The sequence below is a fragment of the Tachypleus tridentatus genome, chromosome 3, assembly GCF_004210375.1.
Source record: "Tachypleus tridentatus isolate NWPU-2018 chromosome 3, ASM421037v1, whole genome shotgun sequence".
NCBI classification, from domain to species: Eukaryota; Metazoa; Arthropoda; class Merostomata; order Xiphosura; family Limulidae; genus Tachypleus; species Tachypleus tridentatus.
Window position 1 is genome coordinate 68,179,338 of NC_134827.1, and position 26,146 is coordinate 68,205,483.

Genomic DNA, 26,146 nt, shown 5'->3' on the forward strand with positions numbered 1-26,146 from the left:
CTGGTATCCCATGAAGTAAAAGAAAAAAGGCCATTGGGGAAGAATAACTAAACAATTCACAACTTTTAATTGCCTGATTAAATAGAGAAACTAGTTTTTTTTTTATTTTCTGTGACTTACCTTCTTTCTGTAATTCACAAAAGAATAATAATCATATGATTCCAGTAAAAATATTGTGTGTGTGAATCCACCGATGGGAATTGAACCCCTGATTTCAGTGTTATAAATCCGAAGACTTACCACTGTATCAGTGGGAGACAAAATACTATGTACCAGACTTTAATGAAATTATGGTATTATAATTTTTCTAATTGTACTGGGTAAAAACATTTTATTGATTGTTCCTTTGTTTACTCATAAATTTAATGCACCAGAACTTACATCTATCTTACCCTTACTTTGTCCTTCAAATACAACCACAGGTACACTTGATAGAAAAAAATATATATTCAAATTTGTAAACAAAGAATACAAATATAGTTTCAGCTTACTAATGGCTCTTTTACTATAATTGGTGGGGAAATGTTTGTAGGCACTGTGCATTTTTCAAACATGTTGATCTGTTATGATTTTATAAATTAAAGATCTACCAAAATGTACACTACACTTATTACAACTTAAAAACTGAAGAAAATAACTATATGGTTCAAAATGAATCAGTAACTTTTGGCAAAATATATTATTTTGAAACTCTGAATGCATGAAATTATCTTCAGTGTGACAATTTTGAATTTCAGACATGCACTTACAGACATGCATATCTGTAAGCATGCACATTGCACAAATTATGCACTTACTAATATATCTGTAAGCATGCACATTGCACAAATTCTCAAGACATTTTCTGAACCTTCATCTTACAGGGACAGTGCATACAAATTTGAGTGCAGATATTATGGCATGCATCAAATATGCAAAAGCCTATGACGTTAGTTTTGTTCTGTATTAAACTCATGTTTTTATTGTCATTACTTATATATATTTAAGCATTTTATTTTTAAAAAAACAACAGCAAATAATACACATTGAAATTATCGACTATTTTAAATAAATTGATATTTATGAAACAAAAAGGATAATTCACTTATTTAGCTGATAATCTAAAGGATATTATCACCAATGACATTCCAGTTTAAAAACCTTAACTTCTGCATGCGATGATGAAATAAGTTATTTCTGAAGAAAATGAAGATAAGTTATTTTATCACTTATAATGCATAATTTAATCATTAATAAAACACTTCTTTTATAACTTAAATGATAATGTAAATCTGCACTGTTGATGTGAATAAGATGACATATTTACATGAATGCAACTTGATATTAATATCAAAATATTCTATCCTTCCTTTGTTCTGGTTCAAATTCAGAATGTTATCCAGGTCAATGAACTTAAACTTCAAGAGACAAACATGATTGTTCCTGATTATTAAATACTTCTAATGAAAAGTTAATCCATTAGAAAAGAATTAAAATTACTGGAAAAGTACCAAATTAATAAAGGCACTCCATGTACAGTAAATTAATTACTTAATGTCATAAATAAACAAACCAGTAAACTAAAAATCACTGATTATCATAAAACATTGAAATATCAATTTGATACTTTTACTGTCTCATAATATTTCTGACCATAAACCAAATAACACCTCACATAGTTTAGGCAGCTCAAGAGATTTTAATTAGTATGAAGTCACCATACAAAGCTAAATATATAAAATATTCTTGGTAAGCACCAAAATTACCCAAAATTATTTTACACATTATAACCAACAGGATGTAAAGGAACTAACTGAAAAAAATAATTAACAGGTTAATACTTGCATAACATATAAAAACACCAGTCATTTGCTATCATGATAACCACTACTTAGAAATAATGAGACATTTCTATACCTATATCCACTTATATTTACCATAACACATATTGTACTGACCATCACAATTTTACTAACCAAAGTTACATTAGTAAATCATACAAATTATTTATTGGTGACAATCATGTTGAATTATAGCAGCTATACATGAATACTGAACTGAATGATAAGCAGTTATCAAATCTTGCATGTTTTGTTAATTTGCCTCCTGACTCCATTTTTATCGACAGTTTTCTGCAAGTCAAAACTGCCTTTTAATGAAAGTTTTCCAAGTATACACAATTTTATTTTTATCTTACTTTAAGATAACTTAAGTCTTAAAATCAAATAAATACATACAACTCATATTTTTTGATAAAGCTTCTAAACATAATATTCCAATTTACCTATTTTGTTTTTAACATTCATACACCACTTTACATCCATGTAGCGTTATTAAATAATGAAGTCACACAAGTTCTACCATGAAATCCCAATATATTTATGTTTACATAAGTTATATCATCATGTTTCAACTAATTTTTCTTCTGCCCTAATATCTAACTGTACACCTGTACAATGTTAACTGAAGAAATGCAAGGCTCGATTAAATCACATAAGTATATCGAAATTTTATGATAAAACGTATGTAACTTAATAAAGGATTTTGCTTCATTAGTTAATACCACTGCACGGATGCACAGTAACATAAGTGAGGGTTAACAAAAACATAAGTACATTGAAATACTGTGCTTAGAGATTTTACCTAAACAATATGTGGGTTTTACACACACACACACACACACATATATATAATAATTATTTACATGATTTTAAAACTTATATTGTCTTAAAGTAAGATAAAAATAAAATTGCAAATACTTGGGAAACTTTCATTAAAAGGAGCTACCAATTATAAGGTAATTTTGGCTTGCAAAATATTGTTGGTCAAAACAAAATCATGAGACAAATTAACAAAACTTACAAAACTTGATTACTGCTGATCATTCAGTCCAATATTCACGTGTAGCTGCAGTGACTTAGCATGACTGTCATTGATAGGTCATTTGTATGTACCTCTAGTGTATCTTTGGTTAGTGATGAGTCATTTAGTTTCAAATTTCTTCCAACAGAAATCACAATGACTAGCTTCGCTAAATATTTAAATGTTCTTATAACATAGTTACAAATTCAGAAAGATTATCACTAATAAGAACAACAGTACTCAGTATGTAGAGGTGGGATGGAAAACAAATTGCTGATGCATGCTACATATGGCTCATCATAGTTTCAAACTTCTCTTATAACAATCTAATATACTTATAAACACTAACTTCAATTCTTGAGCTTTTCAAAAGCAATTGGCCTTCATTTTAGCCAAAAACATAACTGAAGTTTAAATATGCCAATAAGCGTAAGAGTCATATGTTCTGCTGACTATTCTGATTCTGGCATCAGTAGGGATAGCTCACCAATATCAATGCTTGAAGTTGTTGCAATGATTTACACACCAATGCTGGGAAGTGCAGAAGTATTATGGTGTTTCACTAAGCTCAACTCATCAAGACAACTCATCATGCCAGCCTAAATGCATTCATACTACTACCATTCATTACAAAATATTTATTAAAATTTAGAGAAACACATAAAAAAAATTATGAAGGGAGCACAATGCCAAAAAGTAAACAAACAAAATTATACAAAAATCCCTACATAAGTGGCCAATGAGTCAATGTTACAAGCTTATGGGAATTAACCGTTATAAGAAATTACAGAATAATTCAGTATATTCAAACTAGAATTCACGTAAACAAAAGAAATTCAACATTTAGTTGTAGACAAAAGGGTTTACTTATAAAGATATGACCATTCATGAGGGAATTTTTGTGTAGTTTTGTGTACTCGTCTCTACTTTGTTTCTATAGATTTTGGTACTGAACCCCCCCCCCCCGACATTATTTGTTTTTCAAATTTTTCTATTACTTGTGTGATTTAGATACTGTTTCTTTCTTATACACACCACTTAATTAAATAAACAATTCATTTTGTGTAGTAGCACAAATGTAGGCTTAAATTTCATCTGCAGTCAATGACAAAAATATAGAAAAAAAAGACCCAGCTAAATACTGTATTTTTGTTTTTCATGTTATTCTTTATTTATTAATATATAAAAATAAATGTAAAAATCAGAAAATTATTTAATTACAAAAGATCAGTTTAAACAGTATTATTAATTAGACATAAAAATACTATTTAAGCAAAATCAGATGAATGATGTGAAAGATTTGAACTACTTAGAATAAACAGCTGTATTTTCTTGTTATAATTTGCAATTATTCTAGAAAAAAAATGGTTATTTAAATGTATGTCTTTTTGTTAATGGTGGTTATGTCTATAAAACTAAATGAATGCATATTTAAGAGGTTTTAGAGATTAAGCAAATGATATTTGACAATCTTCAGATAAATAAAAGTACTTTTAATTTTGACATTAACATTACTTTGTACTTAGAGCGATATACACTTTGACTCTATTCAAGGAGAATTTTTAGAGAAACACATTACTAAAAATTCTGACTTTTAGGGTATGAAAAACATTTAATGTTTACTGAAAATTTTTGAAACATCATGAAGATACATGGAACATAATAAAAGTTAACAGTATGAATCATGAAGATACATGGAACATAATAAAAGTTAATAGTATGAAAACTGTGATGGTCATCTTAGGGTCATAAACTCAGTTGAATAGGCTAAATCCTCAATGGAAGAGTCAACTAATAAAGCTAAATGCTTGACTAAGTCATATGAGTAGTATCATAGTATTTTAATATACTTATGTTTTCTTTACTATTCATATGTCACTGTCAAACAATACAGTGTTACTATCTAATAAAGCTAAATGCTTGACTAAGTCACAAAAGTTAATTTATTCAGACTCCTACACTCATTTACATATAGTTTTAGTTTTAATTCACAAGTCCCTTAATAATTTATCTACCAAACTTTATATTAATGACACTAGCCCTTTACCAACTGGTAACCCTTTAAACCCCCTTCTGCACAAGACCCTGAATTACATTCAAAATTTAATTTAAAAAAAACTTTACTATCAATGTATGCTAAGTAAATTAATATTATAATGTATGTAATAATTTGAAGTTTTACTTTATCTAAAATTCAATTCATTTGTTTCAAACAAAAGAAACTTCTAAAATATAAACTCCAGTTTTCTTGTCATGCTCATCCTGAGTTATTAAAAATCTCAACTTTTTGCAAATTCTGTTTTGGATGGAATAAACCAAGCATGTATACTTATGCCCATACAATAATAATATTCACTTGCCCTACTAACATTAACAATTCAAAGTTCTTTTGTTGAATCAGTTGAAATAATAAATACATTTTGACAATCTCTAACAGGTGCTATGCTCACAACCTGTACTTTCTAGCAGAATTACAGACCACATGTATTTATTACAGAAAAAGCTCATTTTACAATATACAATGGCTATTTTAAAAATGACACCAAGTTGCCATCATAAGATATGTGTAACTGCTTGTAATATTGTTGGTTGCTTTGTTCACAATAGCATTTCAGTTGTTTCTTACCAACATATATCACAGTTAGAGAGACAATTAAACTGTATTTAGGTCTTACTTTTATAATTTAGTTAATTATGCATTATTGGTGTTTTAAAAATTATATTTGAAAGGTTTAATAACCTTAACAACTTTTGATATTTATTTAGGAGTCCTAAAGTTGATGTGAATGAAATATTAAAACTGTAAGATGAAGAAACATATTTAAAAGTAAATCATCTAACACTTGAGGTATTAAGAGTTTGAGGTAATTAAAATATTTTTAACTGAAAGACTGATTAAAACAATTTCATTCTTTGTGTGGAAGATACTCATAATATTAAACAAAATCTAACTTGCTTTTTTGTGAGAATATGTAAAAAAGCTCAGAAGTACCATATTTATTGTTGCACACATATCCTTTTGTGAAATTTGCAGTAGCCCCTTGTGAAAAAGCTAGTTGGTTTATGAAACTATATATGTGAACAGTGCATATAATCCCCCTCAAAAAAAAATAAAAAAGGTTAATTAGTCAAACACAAGTGTTTTATATATCCCAGTTTGTAAAAGTAGCAGCATTATCTACCTGTATCAGAATGAGCATTTCAACTGAATATGAAATACTGATGTTTGGGGGTTTAGGTACACGGGGAAAATTCTTATTTCTTAAGTAAGCTCATGCTGTCACAATGATACCTTTATCAAAAAGGGCACAGCTACTTCAATATCAAAAGTAAATACAAGGTGATCTTTACATGTGTGGTTTTCTTAAATCAATAAAAGAAACTGAATTAGGAGTTTTGTATTAAAAATAATATTTTAACTGAAGAATACTACTCCAAGTAAAATAAAGAGTGACTTCTTTTACCAGAAGAATGAATTATCTGACACTACTTATCTCAAGATGACTGCTATGGATATTAAAATTTTTATTAAAATGAAAATCCAGTAACTTTATCGTCAACATATCTGTACCAGTATAGTTGTGGGTATAAGGCTCATACAACTGCTGGATCCACATCTACAGAACACACACGTTAACTTCCTACACTCCAACTTTAAGTTCACCTGTGAACATACAAAAACTAACCAAATAGCAAGATAACAAGAAATGATACAATATTCAAAACAAAAATCCCCAGAAAAATCACCCATACTGAACTATACATTCCCTTGGACTCAGTACATGAAACAAAAACTTAACATATTAAAAAGCAAATAAACACAGCCACAAAACTATGCTCAGCTGATAAAATTAACAATGGAACCAACAAAACAAAACAACACTTCATCAACATCAACAAATTTTCTCCAAAAATTGTTGAAAAAATTACATGCACACACCTAGATCAACAACATGGTCAACAACAAACAAACAATAATAAATCCCAACAAACTACAAAACTTTAGACTGCTGCATACAATATATTCCTGATATCAGTGAAAAAATAACCAACATTTGGAGAAAACTTATAAAAAAAACAACAACATTCCAGTAAACATCAAATTTATTCCAAAACTGAAGTTCATACTATGTAAAAACTACACTGACAAATATAACACAAACATAATTTATGAAATACAATACAACAACTGCTACATCTTCTGCATTGGAGAAACAATCAGAAAAATGGAAACTAGATTCAAAGAACACAAAAAGAACACCTTCACACATTTTTGAACACTGTAAATCAAATAACCTTAACATAACCACAGAAAACTCTCAGATACTAAGTAGGAAAACAAATACAAAACCATAGTAGTCCTACTCATACAGCAACTGAAACCAAAATTAAACAAATATAAAGGAATGCCTTTATACCTATACTAATTAATAACCTAACACATTCTGCAATGCCCCTTACAATCCTGTACCCATTTATACTCTCATTCCTAAGACGTTCCTGGCAACAGTCAGTTGCAAACTCTCTTTGTTAACCTGAAGATGACTGAAGGTCAAAAATGTTGTTCTCAACTTTATCTTAATAAACGTTTCAATACCCATGCCAGCCATCTTGAGATACATTTTTACTTCAAGTGAGTTTTTCATCATCAGGAGTTTTAAACAACAATTTTTTCACAACTATCTAGTATATGAAAAGAAAGAAATATAGTGTGGAGAAAACAGCTAAATTTGCTAATAATTTTAGAAGCACTTCTAAAAATACATTTGCAATTTCAAACCTGGATGTTGTACTTCGTAAGTACAACACACATTTTTCAATTAAAAATTAATGACCCCAACCATGTTAGTGTTCACAACTTTCTGCTTTGTAATGACCACAGCTGATGGTTCCAGGATTAAATTAATGGAAGACAGATGCATTTTAATGTTTCACAAAAATGGAAGACAAGACCAAAGTTACTCAAACAAGTAAAAATAACAGCGTAAGATGACAATTACACCAGTATTCTAACCAAAAAAATGTTTAATGAAAATATATATTTACAACTTACATTGCAAGTAATGAATGACCATTAAAACAACTGAGTAACTAGATAGTGTCATTTCTTTTGCATTGTTGATACCATGTTCTCTGGCCCATCTCTTTATTATAAGTACTAGTGGTTGAACCCTCCAATCCACTAAGAAAAAAACAATGACCTACCATTAATAAATGCCATAAATTAGTATTAATTTAAATCTTATTTTGGCAAAATATGTATTAATTAGTGTTTTCTGTATCTTGCAAAACCATATGTTCTTGTATATATGATACACAAATCCACTATTCACATTGAAAAAATGGTTCATTTATACTATTTTTTTAAATTAACTTCGATGGTCATTGAATGCAAAAACATTTGAAATTGTTAAATGACTCTGCCTTGTTAAAAGTGAATATAGAAAATTAGATCTTTAACATCACTTACCAATTTTCTGTTTTTACATCCATTTTAATGATAAACATTAAAGATACATCTTAAAAATTAATTCTTGTATATTAAACTTCTTACACAGAGAAAAACTAGTAACACTTCATAACACATTGGTGAAAGAGTAAACTGTTAATAAAATAGTTAAAACTTTTGTGCTAAAATTTTAAAGGTTAAAAATGTTTTAAACTGTATACTGAGAACAATTGTTATCAAATAAACAAAGCACAAACTATACATAAAATGTTCTTATCTAAATTAACCACACACTATGGGGGGAACAAGTGTATATAAGCACATCGCATATTGTTTTAACAGAAAAACAGTTTTAAAACTATAAAAATTATAATTATTTACTAACAGTTTGATGAGTTAAATACACAGTAAAAATAACTATGTGAGACTGCATAAAGTTTTAAATCAGAAAGCTTTGTATTTAGACAAAATTCTAGCAGTAACATTTTAATCTAAACCATTATTTGACAAAATAATCTGTGTGTTGTGTGTCAGTTCATCACACCACTGGATGGATCATCATCAAACCTGTCAGATACCCTTAAGTTCCCTTGGAGTCACCAATATTGTGATCTGAGCCCTATATCTTCTCTATGCATAAGTTTCTTAAACCTTTTCCTAAAACCTTACAACTACTACTGAGCAAATATTCAAACTTATTTCCTTTTACATTGTACAGTAGATATGTATTCAGATTTACAATGCTAAAATCGGGGGTTCAGTTCGCTAGACACAGCAGATAGCCCAATGTGGCCTTACTATAAGAAAAAAGCACACACACTCTATTATTATTAAGCCAGGAAAATATGGTTTTCCCAGAAACAAAAAACATTAACTTGTGCTTTACATATAATTGTTTCTTAAGTCTTGATCATAAACATTTTATAATGACTTACCTCTTGAATAACAGTTTAGAAGCTGAGTGTTTCGAATTCCAACTGCATTGTTGATGTTCAGATCAACTTCAACTCCACTGAAAATATAATGCATTTTAACATGTACTGAGTTCTTTCTAAACTGATTAGTAGAGTTTAGTAGAGGCTTGTACAGATAACAAATGTCAAACCTTTTTTCCTCAATAGAAAATCTACATTTTTAACAACACTGTTGTGAACAAAATGAGATAATATCTTATTTAAATGCTAAAATTAATATTATGACAGGTTTATTTACTCTTTGCACTGGGAAGAAACTCTTAAAAAGAATACAAGATACAAAATAAAACAATTACAAAATACTATCTAAGTCCTTGTACACTTTATTTTCTAGAATGTTCTCCATACTCTATTGAATATAAATGTAATATTATGAATGTTTTTGAGAATATTTGCAGAATATTTCTTTAAGAAATTCCAAATCACATTCATAAAGAAGAATTACAACTATAACAAGACTCACTGCTGAAATATGTGCATATTTGTTACAATTTGTTGAAACAAATAAGTGTACTTCCATCTATTACTACACCTTACAAAATAAACAGTAATTAATCATTTGTAGTTTCATGATGAATGACACATAACAGAACACATGGCCTAAATGGCCAGGTCACAGACCCACAACATTCAGCCATAGTCAATCACTTTAAGTTGGAAGTGTTAATCAGAAAAAGACCAAACAGTTAGCAAAACCTAACGTCCATGCAGTTACCCTTATTCAGATAGCAAGACTGAATGCTACACTAATAATGTCCCCACATGGAACAAACCTACTACAGCTTAAAACTTCCAACCTGCAATCACAGCATGCTAATCACTAGACTATATCCATTCAATCCAGACAAATGGCTATACACTTCAACTATTCTTAATTATCTTCAGACAACTGTGTCACTGGTGAGCTTTCACATTACTACGTATAAACATAATCCATTAAAAACTTTTATACCTAAGAGTAACTTTAGTTTCTCAATTTTTTTAAATAGATGTAATTAAAAAATTATTTTCACAGTTAAAAACGTGCTGAATCAGAAACAACTGAAGACGTAGTCAATTGATATCCCTAATCTTCTGTACAAAACTATTAAAAAGATGAGAATCTTTGAGTAAAATTGAAAAAAAAAATGGTTGCCCATACAAAAGGAAATATACCCCTTGTATATGGGCAACCATATTTTTTCAATTGTATTCAATTAATTTTGTAGCATTAGCATGCTACACTACAAATCAATCATTTCATATTTATTTAATATGTACAAAATTTCATATTTAGGAATATGAAACTTGAACTGATCTAATGCTGCTGAAGATTTCTTCTCATATGCAAAAGATGGGCAACATGACCCATAAGTCAAATGCCAGTAATAGCACAAAATCATTTGCAAAGCAAGTTTTGTGCTGAAAGGGCTGTCTTCTTACAGTTAATTGGTGCCCATAACACTCCACAAGAGTCACAACAGTACCAAATCTAATCAAATTGTTCCAAAATTATTCAGTATATACATATAACTCATGACATCTGCATCACTAAGGAAGCTGTAGAAATATTTAACAAAAGAAAAACTGAATTTGATTTAATTTTATTACTTTCAAAAATTTAATTGTCACTCAAATTTGTATAAGAAAATTCTTGACGGTTTGACCTTCATATATGACATAGCTTTCATGAATAATAAAATGATTTGTATATTCTTTAACCATATCCTCTGCTGCTAGAGGATGCACAATGACAATCAAATAGTAGACAACTGACAACTCAATAGCAAAAATACCCATACAATTAGGTAAATTAATCAATATCTTTATATAATAAATAAAAGGATTTATTTTGTTATTAAACATAAAGCTACAGAGTGGGCTATCTGTACTGTGCCCACCACATGTATTGAACCTAGTTTTATGCTTTACAAGCCTTCCAACTCAGAGCTGAGCCACTAGAGTGAGGGAAAGAACAAAGAAAACTCTATCTATTAGTTGTCTTGCTTCTCTCTTAGTTTTGTACTGCATATTATAACTATGTCATTGTACCATCTTTGTATAAGCACATTTTTTTTATGTCATATGAAAGCATTTATTCTCCAGTCCTCTCCAGGAGGACTGGAAGACAGTACTACACATTTTTTTAATACACATTTCTTATATCACATTCTGTAAAATCTTATCAACAGATCAAATTTTCATTTCTTCTAGGTATTTCATATAAAACATAGATACACAACACTGGTTTTTTGGTACCAATAAAAGGTACTTGTATTGGTATGATAATCTTTTCTTTGATGTAAACAATCATGGTACACATACACCATCTACAATTAACAGACTAGTTTGGCATCAAAACTATGAGACATTAAGTTAAATCCACCTGCCAAATTATTAGCTGCAAATCTGAGGAAAGCCAATGCATTGAACAGAAAAATATAAACACTTGCTGTGGTGTCAAAAGCAAACTCACCAGATTTTCAAACTAAACATCTACTCAATAAGAGGGAATTAGTTACCTTTCAATCAAGTTTAGTTCTACAACAAGATGAAGCAATAAATGGGTTAGTGTGACTATCAAATTTTCACTGTTGATGCATCAACTCAGGGACTCGGGTGTGATGCAATACAAACAAGAATCTATATCGCAGAATGGCTGGTATGGGTATTAACACTTTTACTGACAAGGAGAGAACAATGTTTCAACCTTCCTAGGTCATCTTCAGAAGGTCAAAACATTGTTCTCTCCTTATTAGTAAAAGTGTTAATACCCACAGTAGCCATTCTAAGATATATTTTTATTTCAAGTAGGTTTCTCATCAACAAGAAAGACAAACAATAATGTTTACTTCCCAATGACTGTAAAATGTAAACAATGAGGCCAATTTTCCAGGATAATAAGCACTATTAAATGGCTTTCAATATTGTTAGAATTCAAGACAATTTTAAAAAGGAGCCAAGATCAGACTAAATTAGAAGATAAAAAACTGAAACAGTCAATTCCTACTAAAAAAAAAAACATCCAATAAAAATAAGCTATTTTCACCAAAGAATAACAAATATGATAAAATAGTAAAACTATAAAAGAATTGAGAATACAACCAAGAAATTTTAAACAGATGAACTACTTTAAGTGATGTTAAGAGTGTCAAATAGAAATTTAAAAATTTATGATTCATGAAAAATGTAAAATACAATCAACTTGGATAGTGGTTATCATTGCCAATGTTTGTGGGGGATGCCAAAAGATTGGCCAGAATTCATTTTAATTCTAAAGAAACAATTAGCAAATAAAAATTATGTTGAATTAGTTAAGTTATAGGATTACATCATATTTTAACATACCCCTACAATTTGTTGAATATTACAAGTATGTTCAATCCTAAAACTCCCAAAGAGGATGGTTTAGATGCATCTTTTCAAGAAACGTTTTCACTTATTAATTGATAAATTTTTAAATGAAATACAGCATCATAAAGTCTAGCTACTGGGAGTAAAGTTTATATCAATAAAACCGCACTCTCAGCAATTATGCAATTGTTAAACTTTTATGGTTTTGCCATCATATTTTTATGTTTAGGTTACAATTTAGGTACAAACGATTTCACCTGCTATTTAGTACAGATGAATAAAGCATTACAATAATCAGCAATAGGATGAGTAGATGAGAACACTGACAGTAACTACAACCCTAATATCATATTTGATTTGCTGCACAATATCTACCAAATGGTTCAACATGGCTCCTGAATATATTTTCTTGTCATTTAGAAACTTCCATACTTCTTGTGCTTGGCCATTAATCTCATAAGTTGACAGTCACCTTACTACTTCAAATCACTTTCAGCAGTCCAAACATGAAAATAGTGTGGTATAATGCCTTTTTTTTAACCAATAAAAATGTTGAAAAAATTTCATTAAAATTAAGAAAAATAAGAATGGATAGTTGTTTCAACAAAAATGTCCCCTACTGGCTAATTACAGTGCTGTTAATATGAAAATAAGGTAACCTTGCTTAAAATTAAGTGTGTACTTAATTACTCATCAGTCTATAAATTTAACCCCAACAAAATACATTGCTAATGGTCTAATTATAATACATAAAAATTGATAAGTCACATTAAATTACAAACATACAATGTAATGGAAGAAGTACTGAACAGATGTCACCAAAGTTCACTTGTAATTATTTTTGAAAACTGATAAATCACATTTTAAAGTATTTTTATAGATTGAGAGGGCTTAAGATTTTTTTATTAATATCAATCGTTTTTCACTAAGAAAGTTTGGGAACTACTGACCAAGAAGATAGTAGATGTGACACCTAAAGGTTTAAACATCAACTATACCATGGTTTTTAGCTGTAGTGAGGACTCATTTCTAACTGGTACAGATCTTTGATATCAAATACAAATTTCTAAAATACAGATTCAGAAATCAAACAAGTCAGAAAGAAGCTGAAAACAGTCAGAACAAAAATCACCTCAGTAATCCAAGAACCATAAAGAATAAAAAAGTCTTTTTTTAGTACATAATAATGAAATTGGTTTGTTAAACAGTTACAGTTTTGAGCCAGATTATGCTGCTTTTAAGAACAATCAGGGTATTAAATGCATCCTTTGAAGTTTAAGTACCTTTACTTCATCAAATCAAAAAATTAATAAGAATTATGATAATTTTCAAATTAATAAATTCTGTGTTTTACTGGCAACTAGTTCCAAAAATATCTGTTTAAAAACTAACTTCTATTTTCATATTTTACGATTTGTTACCCCCTAAGACACCAATACTACACTGTTATTTCTGACTGGCTGTGAAAAATGGCTACTTTTTTTTTTAACCCCCTCAGCTCTCTAACCGTCTTTCTGGCAAACATTCAGACTGTAATGAACAGCTATTCCCTTATTCGCTGATACGTATTCTACAATGAAACATTAAGTAACTCCACTAAATAAGCTATAAGTGTTACAGTTTGTTTTGTCTTACTGTTTGGTCAATATGCTCTAATGTTTTACAGATCAGTTATAAAACTGCTGACACAAAGGTTCTTCTAATGTTCATAATACTAAAAGTTTGCTTTACACACTTTCTTGAGCTCACCAACTGTCTTAGACTAGTAGTTCAATTGTATTTTTTTTTTTAAGATAAATCTACCACCACATTATAATGCTTGGAAAATACTTACTGAAAGAAATACTATGGGAACTCTGATAATTTTGATTTTGAATGTACTTTAGGCCAGAATTTGATAACACAGTACAAATTAAAAACTCATGTACTTATTAAGTAGCTAAGTAACTGATTCTGCAAGACTAAAACAGTTTTTATACATTTATTTAAAATTTGTGAAAATACATATTTGTTTATGTATCTAAAAGCAAATCAAAACAGAATTATAAAGAAATTGGACACCATTTTCAGAAACTTAACAGTAGGTGTTAGGAAACGATTCTGCGAGTTTTCCATTTTCTATTTAAAGTTTTACTTTTATTTTCATGGATATGAAATGTCAAAGGTTTGCAAATACGTTTACAGAATCCTCTTCAGAGCATCTAGAACAGAAACACTGAAATAAAATATTAAAACATATTATAATACAAGTACACAAGCAAAAGTTCAGACAGAAAATATTAAAATATAAATGAATAACTATACCTAACATAATATCTTTTCGTTCTAATATCATTTTCTGATCTAAACCTAAGATACAAGTTCAGTATTTCAGGGTGTTCTAGTATGTTATCACTAACCCCTCACAAAGGTAAGGAGATAACTGTACAAAAAACACCAGACCAGCTCTTACATGATCTAGAAAACTTGCTTAGCTAGGTTAATTCAAGTAAAATAAATCTTTACCCTACTTCTGATTACTTAATAAATAAAACTGGTAACAAATTACACTTGATAAACCCAGTTCACATTGTAAAAACAGTGCTTCAACCACAATAATATTTGTTGTACAGCTAACTTGAATAGCCCTGATATTTGGTTATATATCTGCTATATTTAGTACAGAATTGTACTTTAGCCAAATATTAGGGCTACTCAAGTTAGCTGTACTACAACAAATATTATTGTGGTTGAAGCACTATTTTTACAATGTGAACTGGATTTATCAAGTGTTATTTGTCATCAGTTTTATTTATTAACTAATCAGAAGTAGGATAAAGATTTATTTTACTTGAATTAACCTAATTATAAATTAGCAATACCCTCAGCTCTTACAATAATAATTAAAAACTATTATAAATGTAAATTGTCAGTGGGAGAAAACAATATTAGCTGCTATACTTATTTTTCAAAATGTCAAAGTATAGTTAACTAACAGGTTTCTAATATTTTATTATTTATTGAAATGCTGGGGATTTGACACTAAACAAAAAACATTTTAACTATTATTTTCTAAAATTGAAATTCTTAAAAACATTTAGCAGAACTGAACAGCAGCACTGTTACAATAAATTTCGTTTTACATCTGCTGACCAAGTAATATATAAAAAACAAGATTTCTGCTGCAAATCTGCACAACTGTAATATTAATTCAACTAGCTTCACTATGCTCTACTTGCATTTCGAGAATATACATTTGTTAGTTATAGTATTAGAGGAAGGTCATTAGAAAAACATTATAAACTTTGTGTCAAACTTTACCATTACCAAGAAAACATACAGCAATCAAAATTAACTTACTTCATGTAACATGGACATTTTGTGGCTTATATTTCAGGATGCATCTCTGTTTTTTTCTCAGTTATTGTATATTTTATCTTTTAAACTTTATGATATCCACCATCCATACTCCAAGAGTCAAATCCTTCCACAGTTAAAATCCTTTATTCCTTTTAATAACTTCCACTTTTCTTCTTCCACTTCAAATGATCCAACAAGACAGACCTAACATTTAAAAACATAAGACTTGAGGCATGTTTGTACCAGTAAACTATAGCTAGTATAAACAAAAAAAGAAATAACTCACAGGTAGAGTCCAAGTTTTTAAATTGAATTTCATTTCATTAATGTAAAATTTTCATATCAATTCTAACAAGTTTGTTTGTTTTTGAATTTCGCACAAAGCTACTCGAGGGCTATCTGTGCTAGCCGTCCCTAATTCAGTAGTGTAAGACTAAAGGGAAGACAACTAGTCATCACCACCCACTGCCAACTCTTGGGCTACTCTTTTACCAACAAATAGTGGGATTGACCACCACATTATAACATGGCTGAAAGAGCAAACATGTTTGGTGTGACAGAGGGGAATGTCTGCAGATATGTATAGAAATCAGAAATCCTACAGTATGTTGAATAAACTTATAAAATAGCTACATGAGAAGAAAACGAGACCAATTATAACATTTTGAACAACCATTACAGAATTACATTAGAAATATAGTAGTTTAAGTACAGATACATTGATGAAGATTTTTTTGGCCACTGATTATAATTATTCAACCATACCAATTGATACTATATTTTGCATTAGCACAGGTGATGCATTTTAAGTTACTGAAACAAGTTAACTTTGTATGACTCCATTTACAATTGAAATTTGCAAATAGTATTTAAATGATGCATTTTGTATGGAAAATGAATTAAAAAACAGGTCTCAAAAAGTTTTAAAAATACCTTGTGTCAGTATTTCAACAACTATTTGGCAAAATAAAAATACATAAACATACATTAAATTTTAAAGTTTACAATTTTCACTATTCTGTAATAGAAACTTTATACATTTAAGTGTAACTACACCATCAAAAGTCAGCATGAAAATATTTATTTCCAAAATTCAGTATTACAACTTTGCCATTTCAGAGGACAAAATATGGCTTTCAGCTTCAAAACACAACATGAATACCCCAGCAACAAACACAGATAAAGACAAAGAAATACAATCCACAATGACCAGAAAACTCACTTGTAGAGAAAATTATATATTTAAAAACAGCTCTACCCATACCAGTCTTTTTTAAATATATAAGAAATACAAAATAGGTACATTTTATAGCAGTAGCAGAAGTAAAAACAAATAATAATGATGATAAACTTAAATAATTATCTTATTTAAGTAATAAATACAAACATCAAAATCATGCTTATGTCTTCCTAGTGTAGAAAGTCTATGAGTAAAAAAATTCTGTGTTACAAAAGTAACACTTCTACTTTATCAACATCATGGCCTGCTGGTCTTCCCATCCACAACATGTGATTCACCACTGAACAACTACTCACTGTTAACACTAATGCAAAGGTCAGGAAGAAATTTCTACCCAACTTAAATTGGGAAAACAGCTTTTGCTACTCTTCCGGTATTGAAAATTTGTTCACTTCTAGGAAGAACAGGCTCACTCAGGTAACACACCAACATGATGTATCCCATTAGATGTAACTCCACCAGCACTTTCTCTCAAATATTTCGTGATACATTTAATGTGAGATACTACTAGTTTTTCTAGAAGTGCCATCACCTAATTCCTTTGAACTCTTTGTGACAGGTTCTTGGTTACTGTACATTCCATGTTATTTCATTTGACTTCCATTTATTACAGGCATGCTAACACCATTTGTGTAGCAAGAACATTTTTGTTAGTGTTAGTTAAGTATCAGCCTTTGTATCTTAGATCCAGCAACACTGTACTGCAGTAAAAGTTCTGACTCAATTTCACTGAAACATGTATCAGTGACTTCAATAAATGACCTTTCACAACTTTAATACTATGGTCTGAACCTGTAACAAGTACTTGCCTGTACACTTTGCTGTAACCAAGTTCAGCCTGCACCCCTTCCAAATGAGAATAGGCCAACAATATTTCATCTAACAGCCAGTGTGTTGGGCATGACATGCTGTGATAACCAACCTTCATTCAGAAAAAAAGTTAAGAGTATACATACTACATAAGACAAGTTTGGCAATCCAGATTTTAGAAATGCCTTGAGAATTTATTTTTTTTATTATCCTTGATAATCACATAAATCTTGGCACTTGGAATTTTCCAAACTGCAAATATTTTGTCAAAGACAACTGAAATAGCTTCCACCTTATAGAAATGACCAAACTCATGAGCTAGATGCAATGATTTTGTAAACTGTAATTCATGTTTATCTATCGTACAGTTAAAGAAATACTTAGCACTTATGTCAGTGTTCCAAATACCAGTCAAACGCTTAGTGCTGATACACAATTATTTTGAAGCAATATCAGTATGCAACTTCAAATGGCACTGTAGACTTCTGGCACTGCAGTATGATACACAAATCTTATGCTGGGAAGTATAAGATTCATACATTCAATGAGAATGTGGAATGCAATATACTTACAACCAAACAACAGCTAATCAGACTCACAATTTCCACTATCAACATGGGCCATAGGTCAAAGGCCATGTCATTGTGTTTGTTGACATGTTCAAAATTTTACTGAACCACTGTTTTATGAATTTATGTCTCTAAATCTGATACCAAACTGTTGATTATAAATCAAATTTTAGCACTATACATTAGTTAATTTCTTAATTTAAAAGTTAATATTAAAAAAATACACCTAAACATCTATTTTTGTGTATTACTTTATATATTGAGTGGAGCATTGGTTCATATTATATGTTTGTGATGTCAAAATACAAAATCTGTAGTTTCTTACAAATTAAGAATTCAAATCACCAATATTGACAAGCTAGAATATAAAATAAGAACCTCCTATCTTTTCTATTTGCTGAGATATTGCTACATTTATTAAATCAAACACAGCAGCCCTGCCCACCTCTTTCAGTTTTTTGGAAAACAATTCTCTACGTAAACCAACTTCTGTCTGTGCCATGTGAATCACCAAAATGACCCTCTAGTGGCTTTGTCAGCCATTTTCATGCATTAGTAAACTATCTCATTATTTTAAAACAAGATATCAAATATGTAGGTTGTGTCTGTAGTCTGCTTGAAATTTCAGATTTGTTTAGACTAAAATATAGCTTAGTTACTAAGTTTGATAAATTATAATTATTCTGTTTGGCATCCTTTACATGCAAGATTTCTTTAGGCTTAGCAATCTATGAGAATCAGCAACCAAGTATGCAAGTCATAACTAGATGAAATGATAGCTTGCTTTGCTTCTTTATTTGCTGTTCTAAAAACTTATTTGTAAATAGCAAAAATATATATACACATATAATGTATTATAACTGAAATGTGACTGTATTTTACAAAATACTGGTTCATTAAAATGTAGCCAAGATAGGTCACTTTGAAGGTCAGTTTTATATTTAAGTTATTTATATTAAACATTTTTATCTTTTCAGTTATAATTTGTAGTCATTTTAAAATGGAACGGGAATAATTTATATTTATTTCTTTTTTTTTTTTATGGTGATTACGAGGTCTTTCAAATTTATGGATCCCATGTAGAGTTAGGGTAGAGAAAATAACAAATACATTTTACAGAAAACAAATATTTGAAATATATTTAAGAGGTTTTTGACATTACACAAATGTAAGTTCCTGTCAGATACACATTAGCAGTTGCTAACTCTCTTTGTTAACCTGAAGATGACATAAGGAGGTCAAAATGTTGTTCTGTACTTTATTTTAATACCCTTACCAGCTGTCTTTAGAATACATTTGTACTTCAAGTAGGTTTCTCATCATCATGAACATACAATAGAAAACATTTTTACACAAGCACTGTCAAACAAGGAGAGACAGTTTGTCAGAATAAAACAGAGGGTTATAATATAATGATTTACATACGAGACAGAGTTTAATCATAATGATTATAGGGTATGTGGGAGCTCAATATTTGTGGAATACAAAAACAATTTTTCCACATAGATGGCAGCACTGAATGAGAATAGCTATTTTTTGAATAAAGGTGATGTACTGTACTGGAATTTGCACACTCATGTTGCAAGCTACAGAACTTTTACAAGAAAATCTGAACTAAGATATAAAAAACTTTATAAAAAGTATTTGTTTTTAAATATCTAACTATATACATTTGTATGTAAAATGATAAATACTTACAATAAAGCTTGATTTTAATTAAAAGTTACATTACCTGAATAATAGTATGACATTACTTTCTTCCAAAGTTTGGCAGTTTGTTGGCTTCTCTTCTAAATTCTTGAATGGATTAACCAATGTTTCTTTCTCTAAAACATCTATCAATTTGATATTTATATTCAATTTTTAGTCTTACAGTATTTATGGGAGATAAATTCCCCTCTATACTGCCTGCTGTCATTGTAACTAGTCATCTCAATACAATACTGGGGTTGGAACCTCCCTTTAATTTTCTCATATGCTGTATTACTGCTAAAAGACTTCTACTTTTGTCTCTTGAAACACCATAGCATTTTTCTGGAATTTCTGGGGTAAAAAAAAATTAAAAAGGAAAAAACAAAATAGCAAATTATAAAATTTGCATATTTTGTGAGAAAAAAACACATCACCTATTAAAAAACAGAAGTCATTGCTATTAATGGAATCTTAACAAATATATTAAAGTTTATAATCACAGAAAAAAATTATTTTTTTCTTTCAGACAGAGAATTCTCACTTTAATATCTGTGTATATGTATATATGTGAGTGTGTACACAAAATCCAGTATTATTTAAAATGTGTTTTCAACCTAGACTTGTTACATAAAAATGTATAGTGCAAGATAAACTGAAAGTATGGATCATGGCAATTACTTTTATTAACATGTTTTAAAAAAATTGCAACATATATTTTACTTGTTTTACTTATATATTTAAAACATACAAAGCTACTTTCTCTCCACAAATAACCTTTACGATTAATTACCAATTCTTTCCAGATATATTGAGCATCATCTGGCTGTAGTTTCAGTATTCTTCTTACTCTGTAAAACTTGCTTAGAATCATCGGGATGGAAATTCTTACACCCCATATTTTCGGAGATAAAGTTCTTCTTTATGTCTAGAAACATTGCGCAAGAAAAAGTTTCAAAGTTAAACTTACTTGTTCACATTTCCTGAATATTTGTACGAATAAGACTTAAATTAGTTCTTGATAAGGAAGAGAGTTAAAAAAATGGTTTTTATTATACTGTAATCACTTTATTATGTTAATTTGCATATCTATTTTAAAATTGTAATACGCATATTAATAGGTAAATTTAGGTCACCAGGTGTCTTCATTAAATAAGTATATGAAATAAATATACTTGCAGTGAAAACATGATAAGAATTATGGAGATTAGAGTCAAACGAGTGATTTTTGAAGAATTTTCATTTTATATATAAATATATATCCATAAAATATTCAAGCCATAAACCAAAACACATTAACATGAAATTTTTAAATATACTGCACATTTTTTTTAAAAAAAACGGATCCTAGGATACAAGTTACAATGTGGGATTATAAAATGTATCCTAGGTTTTGAAGGTGACTGAAGAATTTTCAAAAGTAATGTCATTTTGCAACTGTCAAGTTATATCTTATGCTATAACATATTCTTAGGCAAAAGCAGTTTATTTGTTTGGCTTGCATTTATGTTAGCTTAAAAGTGTTGCAGTTTGTTATATTATTTACATTAGCATACAGAAGTCTCTATTAAATTATTATAACTTTCAGCTCTAATTACCATTTTTCAACTTTCACATAGAAAACTTATTCAATAAGTTTAAAAAAATAGGAAGCCTTAAATGTAAAATATACAAGATACCTAATGGCTATCAACGATTTAAAAATAGACAACACTGTTTTTAACATATTGATAGCAAACACATCTCTACATACTAACACACATGAGAAAAATATTTATTAAAATCATATCATACTTACCCCATTAACAAAAACTGAGCTAAACAATAACTGTGTTGTTGTTAACATTTTCAGAAACTTTAATCTGCTGGGATTTGACTTTTGACTATACCGCAGTCTTAAAGTTCAGAAAAATGTTTTTGTTGGCAACAGAATGCAAGTCATGAATCTTCAGGCCCACAGTCTGGGCATAACTTAGCCCTAAACAAAATTGTAAATTGTTAAATTACATTATTTTTTTCATTTTTTTTATATCTACTTTTGCATTTGGATTCTAACTCGTATCTGTTTTTTCTGAACACTTTTTTTTTGATAAAATTGAATTTTTTTATACATCATCAAATGGTATAATTAAGCATGGTCCAGTACTGTCAACAAAACTTGGATTACAATATCTTGATTTTGCATTTTGTATATCTGGTATTGTCTGATGTTGGACATGTTTAAAATACTATTATTCTCAGTTTCTTTTATTAACATTTTCACTCATATTTCAAAAGTATTTCTGTTCAGAGAGTATACAGTTTAATAACTATCCTTTTTCCACATAGTAGCAGTATACTTACATGAAAAACCTAAATACTATGCAAGACACATAACTGTTTGGGATCTGTATCAATATATCATATTTCATGATGTGTCAATGGTTTTACTGAATAAGTAAAAATTAAATTTGCAAGTAAATAATTCATTATAACCTGCTACACAGCCCTTCAAGTGTTATTCATGTACATTTTCTTCAAAACAAACAGTTTGAGTAAAAAATGACTCGTAAAACTCAGTTCACTATAGTCTAAATAAACAAAAAGCATGTTAAATTCAATTATAATAATTTTTTCTCATATCCAAAGCTTAAAAAATAGTGAATATTTATTTCAGTTCTAACAAACAGCTTGTCTATGCAATATATTCTCCATTTAATTTTAAGTCTTAAATACAGGTATAACCATTATACATATATATAGACACACACACAGTAGTTGAAACAATTATGGAAATACTGAGAAAAGAACGTGTGGAACTGAAATAATGAGGGAGTGGTGCCACTACCTTCAACCTGTGAAAATAAACAATATTACAGCCACATACCAATAGATTAAGTTGTGATTTTATCAACCAATCAATAAGAAAGTGACAAACCAATAAAAAGCCTATTAAACACAGGCATGTTATACTATTTAGAAAATAGTGTGAATCCAGTTGTGGTTCCTTGAACTGAAATACTGCATAACAAGCATGTAGAAATCAAATTGGTGTCTGGTCAAAAATATTCCATGTTGGTATGCAGGACACTGAAAGGAAACTAGTGCTTCTAACAGTAGAACTGCTCAAAGTATAAAAGTAAAATTTTCTAAAAAACTAATGTTGTGTGCATTAATTATGAGATAAATAACAACTGAATCAAAAAACTGCCAGTGACATTGCTATAAATACTGTTGTGATTTTAACATTAAAAACAGTAACATACATATTAGCTCTAAGTGGTCTTAGCAGATGTGTATTTGTTTAAAAACTGCTGCTGCTAAGTAACCAAATCAAATGATTTCAATGGCATCTGACCTCTAAAAATGAAATTCACAAAGCTGAAGATGTGCTCTTTACAGATGGCTATGATTAAACTGTTCAGCAGCAATCAGTGAAAGTTTGTTTAATGGCAGAAAAGACAATGTTGTCATGGTCAATGTAATATAATTACAGTGAAGTAGGATGGTTTGGTACAGGTTAAGGGCCGTATCTCACCTACTGGTGTTGGGGATCTATACAAAATTAACAGCACCCTAACTGCTGAAAAGAACAACATATTTTGATCTATTGTGCTACCTTTCCTCAAGAGCATGACTCATTAGATGGAATTAATCTTAAGCATATGATAAATGTTGCAACATGATATCTTTGATAGTAAAGAGACTGATGATACAGTCCCAATGTGAATATTCTTTAGAGTAATAGGCTCATATAAAACTTGAAAAGGTCAAAATGTGACCACACAACATAGCCAAAAGGCTGGTTGTAATATAGGATACTTGGAACTATACTCCATAACAATATATTGATAAATTTTATAATAACATGCAAAACAGAGTATTTAATGTATGAACGGGTCACATAAAAAGTACTAGTGTACAGAACAAGTTATTTTATTTGATATGATAATATTTTGTATCATTAATATCATCATCATCTAGTGCCAGTATTCGTTCTTTGCAGCTCATGTGTGTATACTGCTTATGTGTTTCCATAATTACTTCCATTACTGTATGTTATTTATATACTTGCAAATTTGTTGTAAATATTCTGACAACTTACCTGCTAACAAAAGAATCAAGGATTTGTAGTAGCTTCCATCATTAACTGGTAAGCCCAAGAGGACTGCACATATTCAGTTTTGCTGCAGCCCATCCAAGTTCTACCTTTGTTAGGCCTATCAATATTGCCAGTCCAGAAGATCAAATTTATAACCAGACTTCTGAGGTCATGATATTTTTAGGAAAAATTATTTTATTATAGACACATGAACATTTTGTCATATGTCATATTTAATTAACTCTATACTCAAGAGTTATGACATGACTCCAAGTGTATAAGGTTTGGTCATGGTGAGCTCTAGAAAATGTCTGCACATTGAAATTAATTAGATTTTTTCAATATGCCTAGTGAATGTAAAGAAAACATTAAGTCATATTTGAAACCAAAAAGCATTTTGAATGTCTCATAACACACCAACATCATAAGATATGGGTCTATTACCAGCACTTACTATGATCAAACCATCCACACATCATAACAGATGTGGGTTGAGAACTTTCTACAATCACCAGCATGATCAAAATTGTGGGTGTACCACTAGTAATTAAAAGAACATTGGTTATCATAATAGTAATTTTGGTAATGGTTATGTTGTGAAACATTATTAGAATGTTTTGAAAATTAAGAGATGACTTACCCAGATGCAATAAAAAAGATATAAGAAAAATATTAAGAACCAATGATAATAGAAGCAGTATTGTGGATCCACAGGTTTTCATTTCAATAAGCTTAATATTCAGGTTAATGAGCTTTGGAATTTATTTTACTTTTCTATGATTTGTTCATATACTGTTGTTATGTACTTTTTTTTTTTTTGCAAAAGATGTGAACATCAGGTCTCACTTTTACATATCCACAACTATTACAATAAAGATCACAAAACAACTGATTAAATGTTGTGCACGCAAATAACCGTTTACCTTTTTATTTTAATAAATCACCCCAGCTATTACATTGAAGACCACTAAATACTGATTATGTGTTTTGCACAAAAAAGATAAGTGATGTACTCTCCTTACTTTCATACATAACTCCCTGCCATTACAATGAAGCACACTAAAAAGATTATAAAACTAACAAATACAAAATAACTTATATTTGTTTCAGCCTGTTTGAGAACACAACATGTGTTTATTACAATTCAAACAACACAGATCAAAGATTAGATGCTATATTAGGACTGTTATGTTACCAGTGTATGCTACACTGATGTCTAAGGTGGAGGTCTTTACTGGATTTGGGGTGGAAAAATGTTTAAAAAGGTGTGCAGTTTTTTTTTTAATTTTCAAACCATGACTCCATGTACTGAAAACAGTATCTATATATTTATATATTTCTAGCGATAAATTGGTAATGTCCGACTTTTCTTTAGAAGCCTTTATTTCCAATTTGTACATGAAGCCCACGGTAAAAATAACAGCCAACATATTTCCAACTGTAACTCCTTTCAATTATTGGTATAATTTATTACCAAACAAACATAAAGAAATTTCTTTTTATCACAAAGTAAACTACAAGAACCTGACAACAGTATTGTATAACATATAAACTGCATACCTAACAACACCTGATTTAAGGCACTGAAAAGTAATAATATGAGATAAAAAAAAAAATTTCTGATGCATTGTAAAACACAAGAATATTGATTTGGAGTTTTTGGGATGTGTGTGAAAGTTTCCATAATGCAGCCCCTTGATAAAGGAGCACAACTGAAATGCTACAGAATAAACTAATTCCAAGTACTTACTGTAAGGTTGTTACAAGTAGATGTCAATAACTGTTACGTTTACATAAGTTTTAACAGTAATTCATAAAGTT

The 26,146-nt window shown here is 29.6% G+C and overlaps 1 protein-coding gene across 14 annotated transcripts in view; it reads right to left on the reverse strand.

Annotated features, from left to right (window-relative positions):
• Positions 1-26,146, reverse strand: part of LOC143247048 (poly(A) RNA polymerase GLD2-like) — a 119,376-nt gene that overhangs the window by 37,176 nt on the left and 56,054 nt on the right. For 13 of the 14 annotated variants that reach the window (XR_013026325.1, XM_076494386.1, XM_076494385.1 and 10 more), the window contains exons 8-9: positions 9,226-9,302; positions 7,895-8,023 (exon numbers count right to left, since the gene is read on the reverse strand). Coding sequence is in view for 13 of the 14 variants with exons in the window: in XM_076494386.1 (XP_076350501.1) it covers positions 7,895-8,023; positions 9,226-9,302 (206 nt within the window). In the remaining variant the exon portion in view is untranslated. The remainder of the gene's footprint in view (positions 1-7,894; positions 8,024-9,225; positions 9,303-26,146) is intronic. The other variant, XM_076494387.1, reaches the window with a different exon arrangement.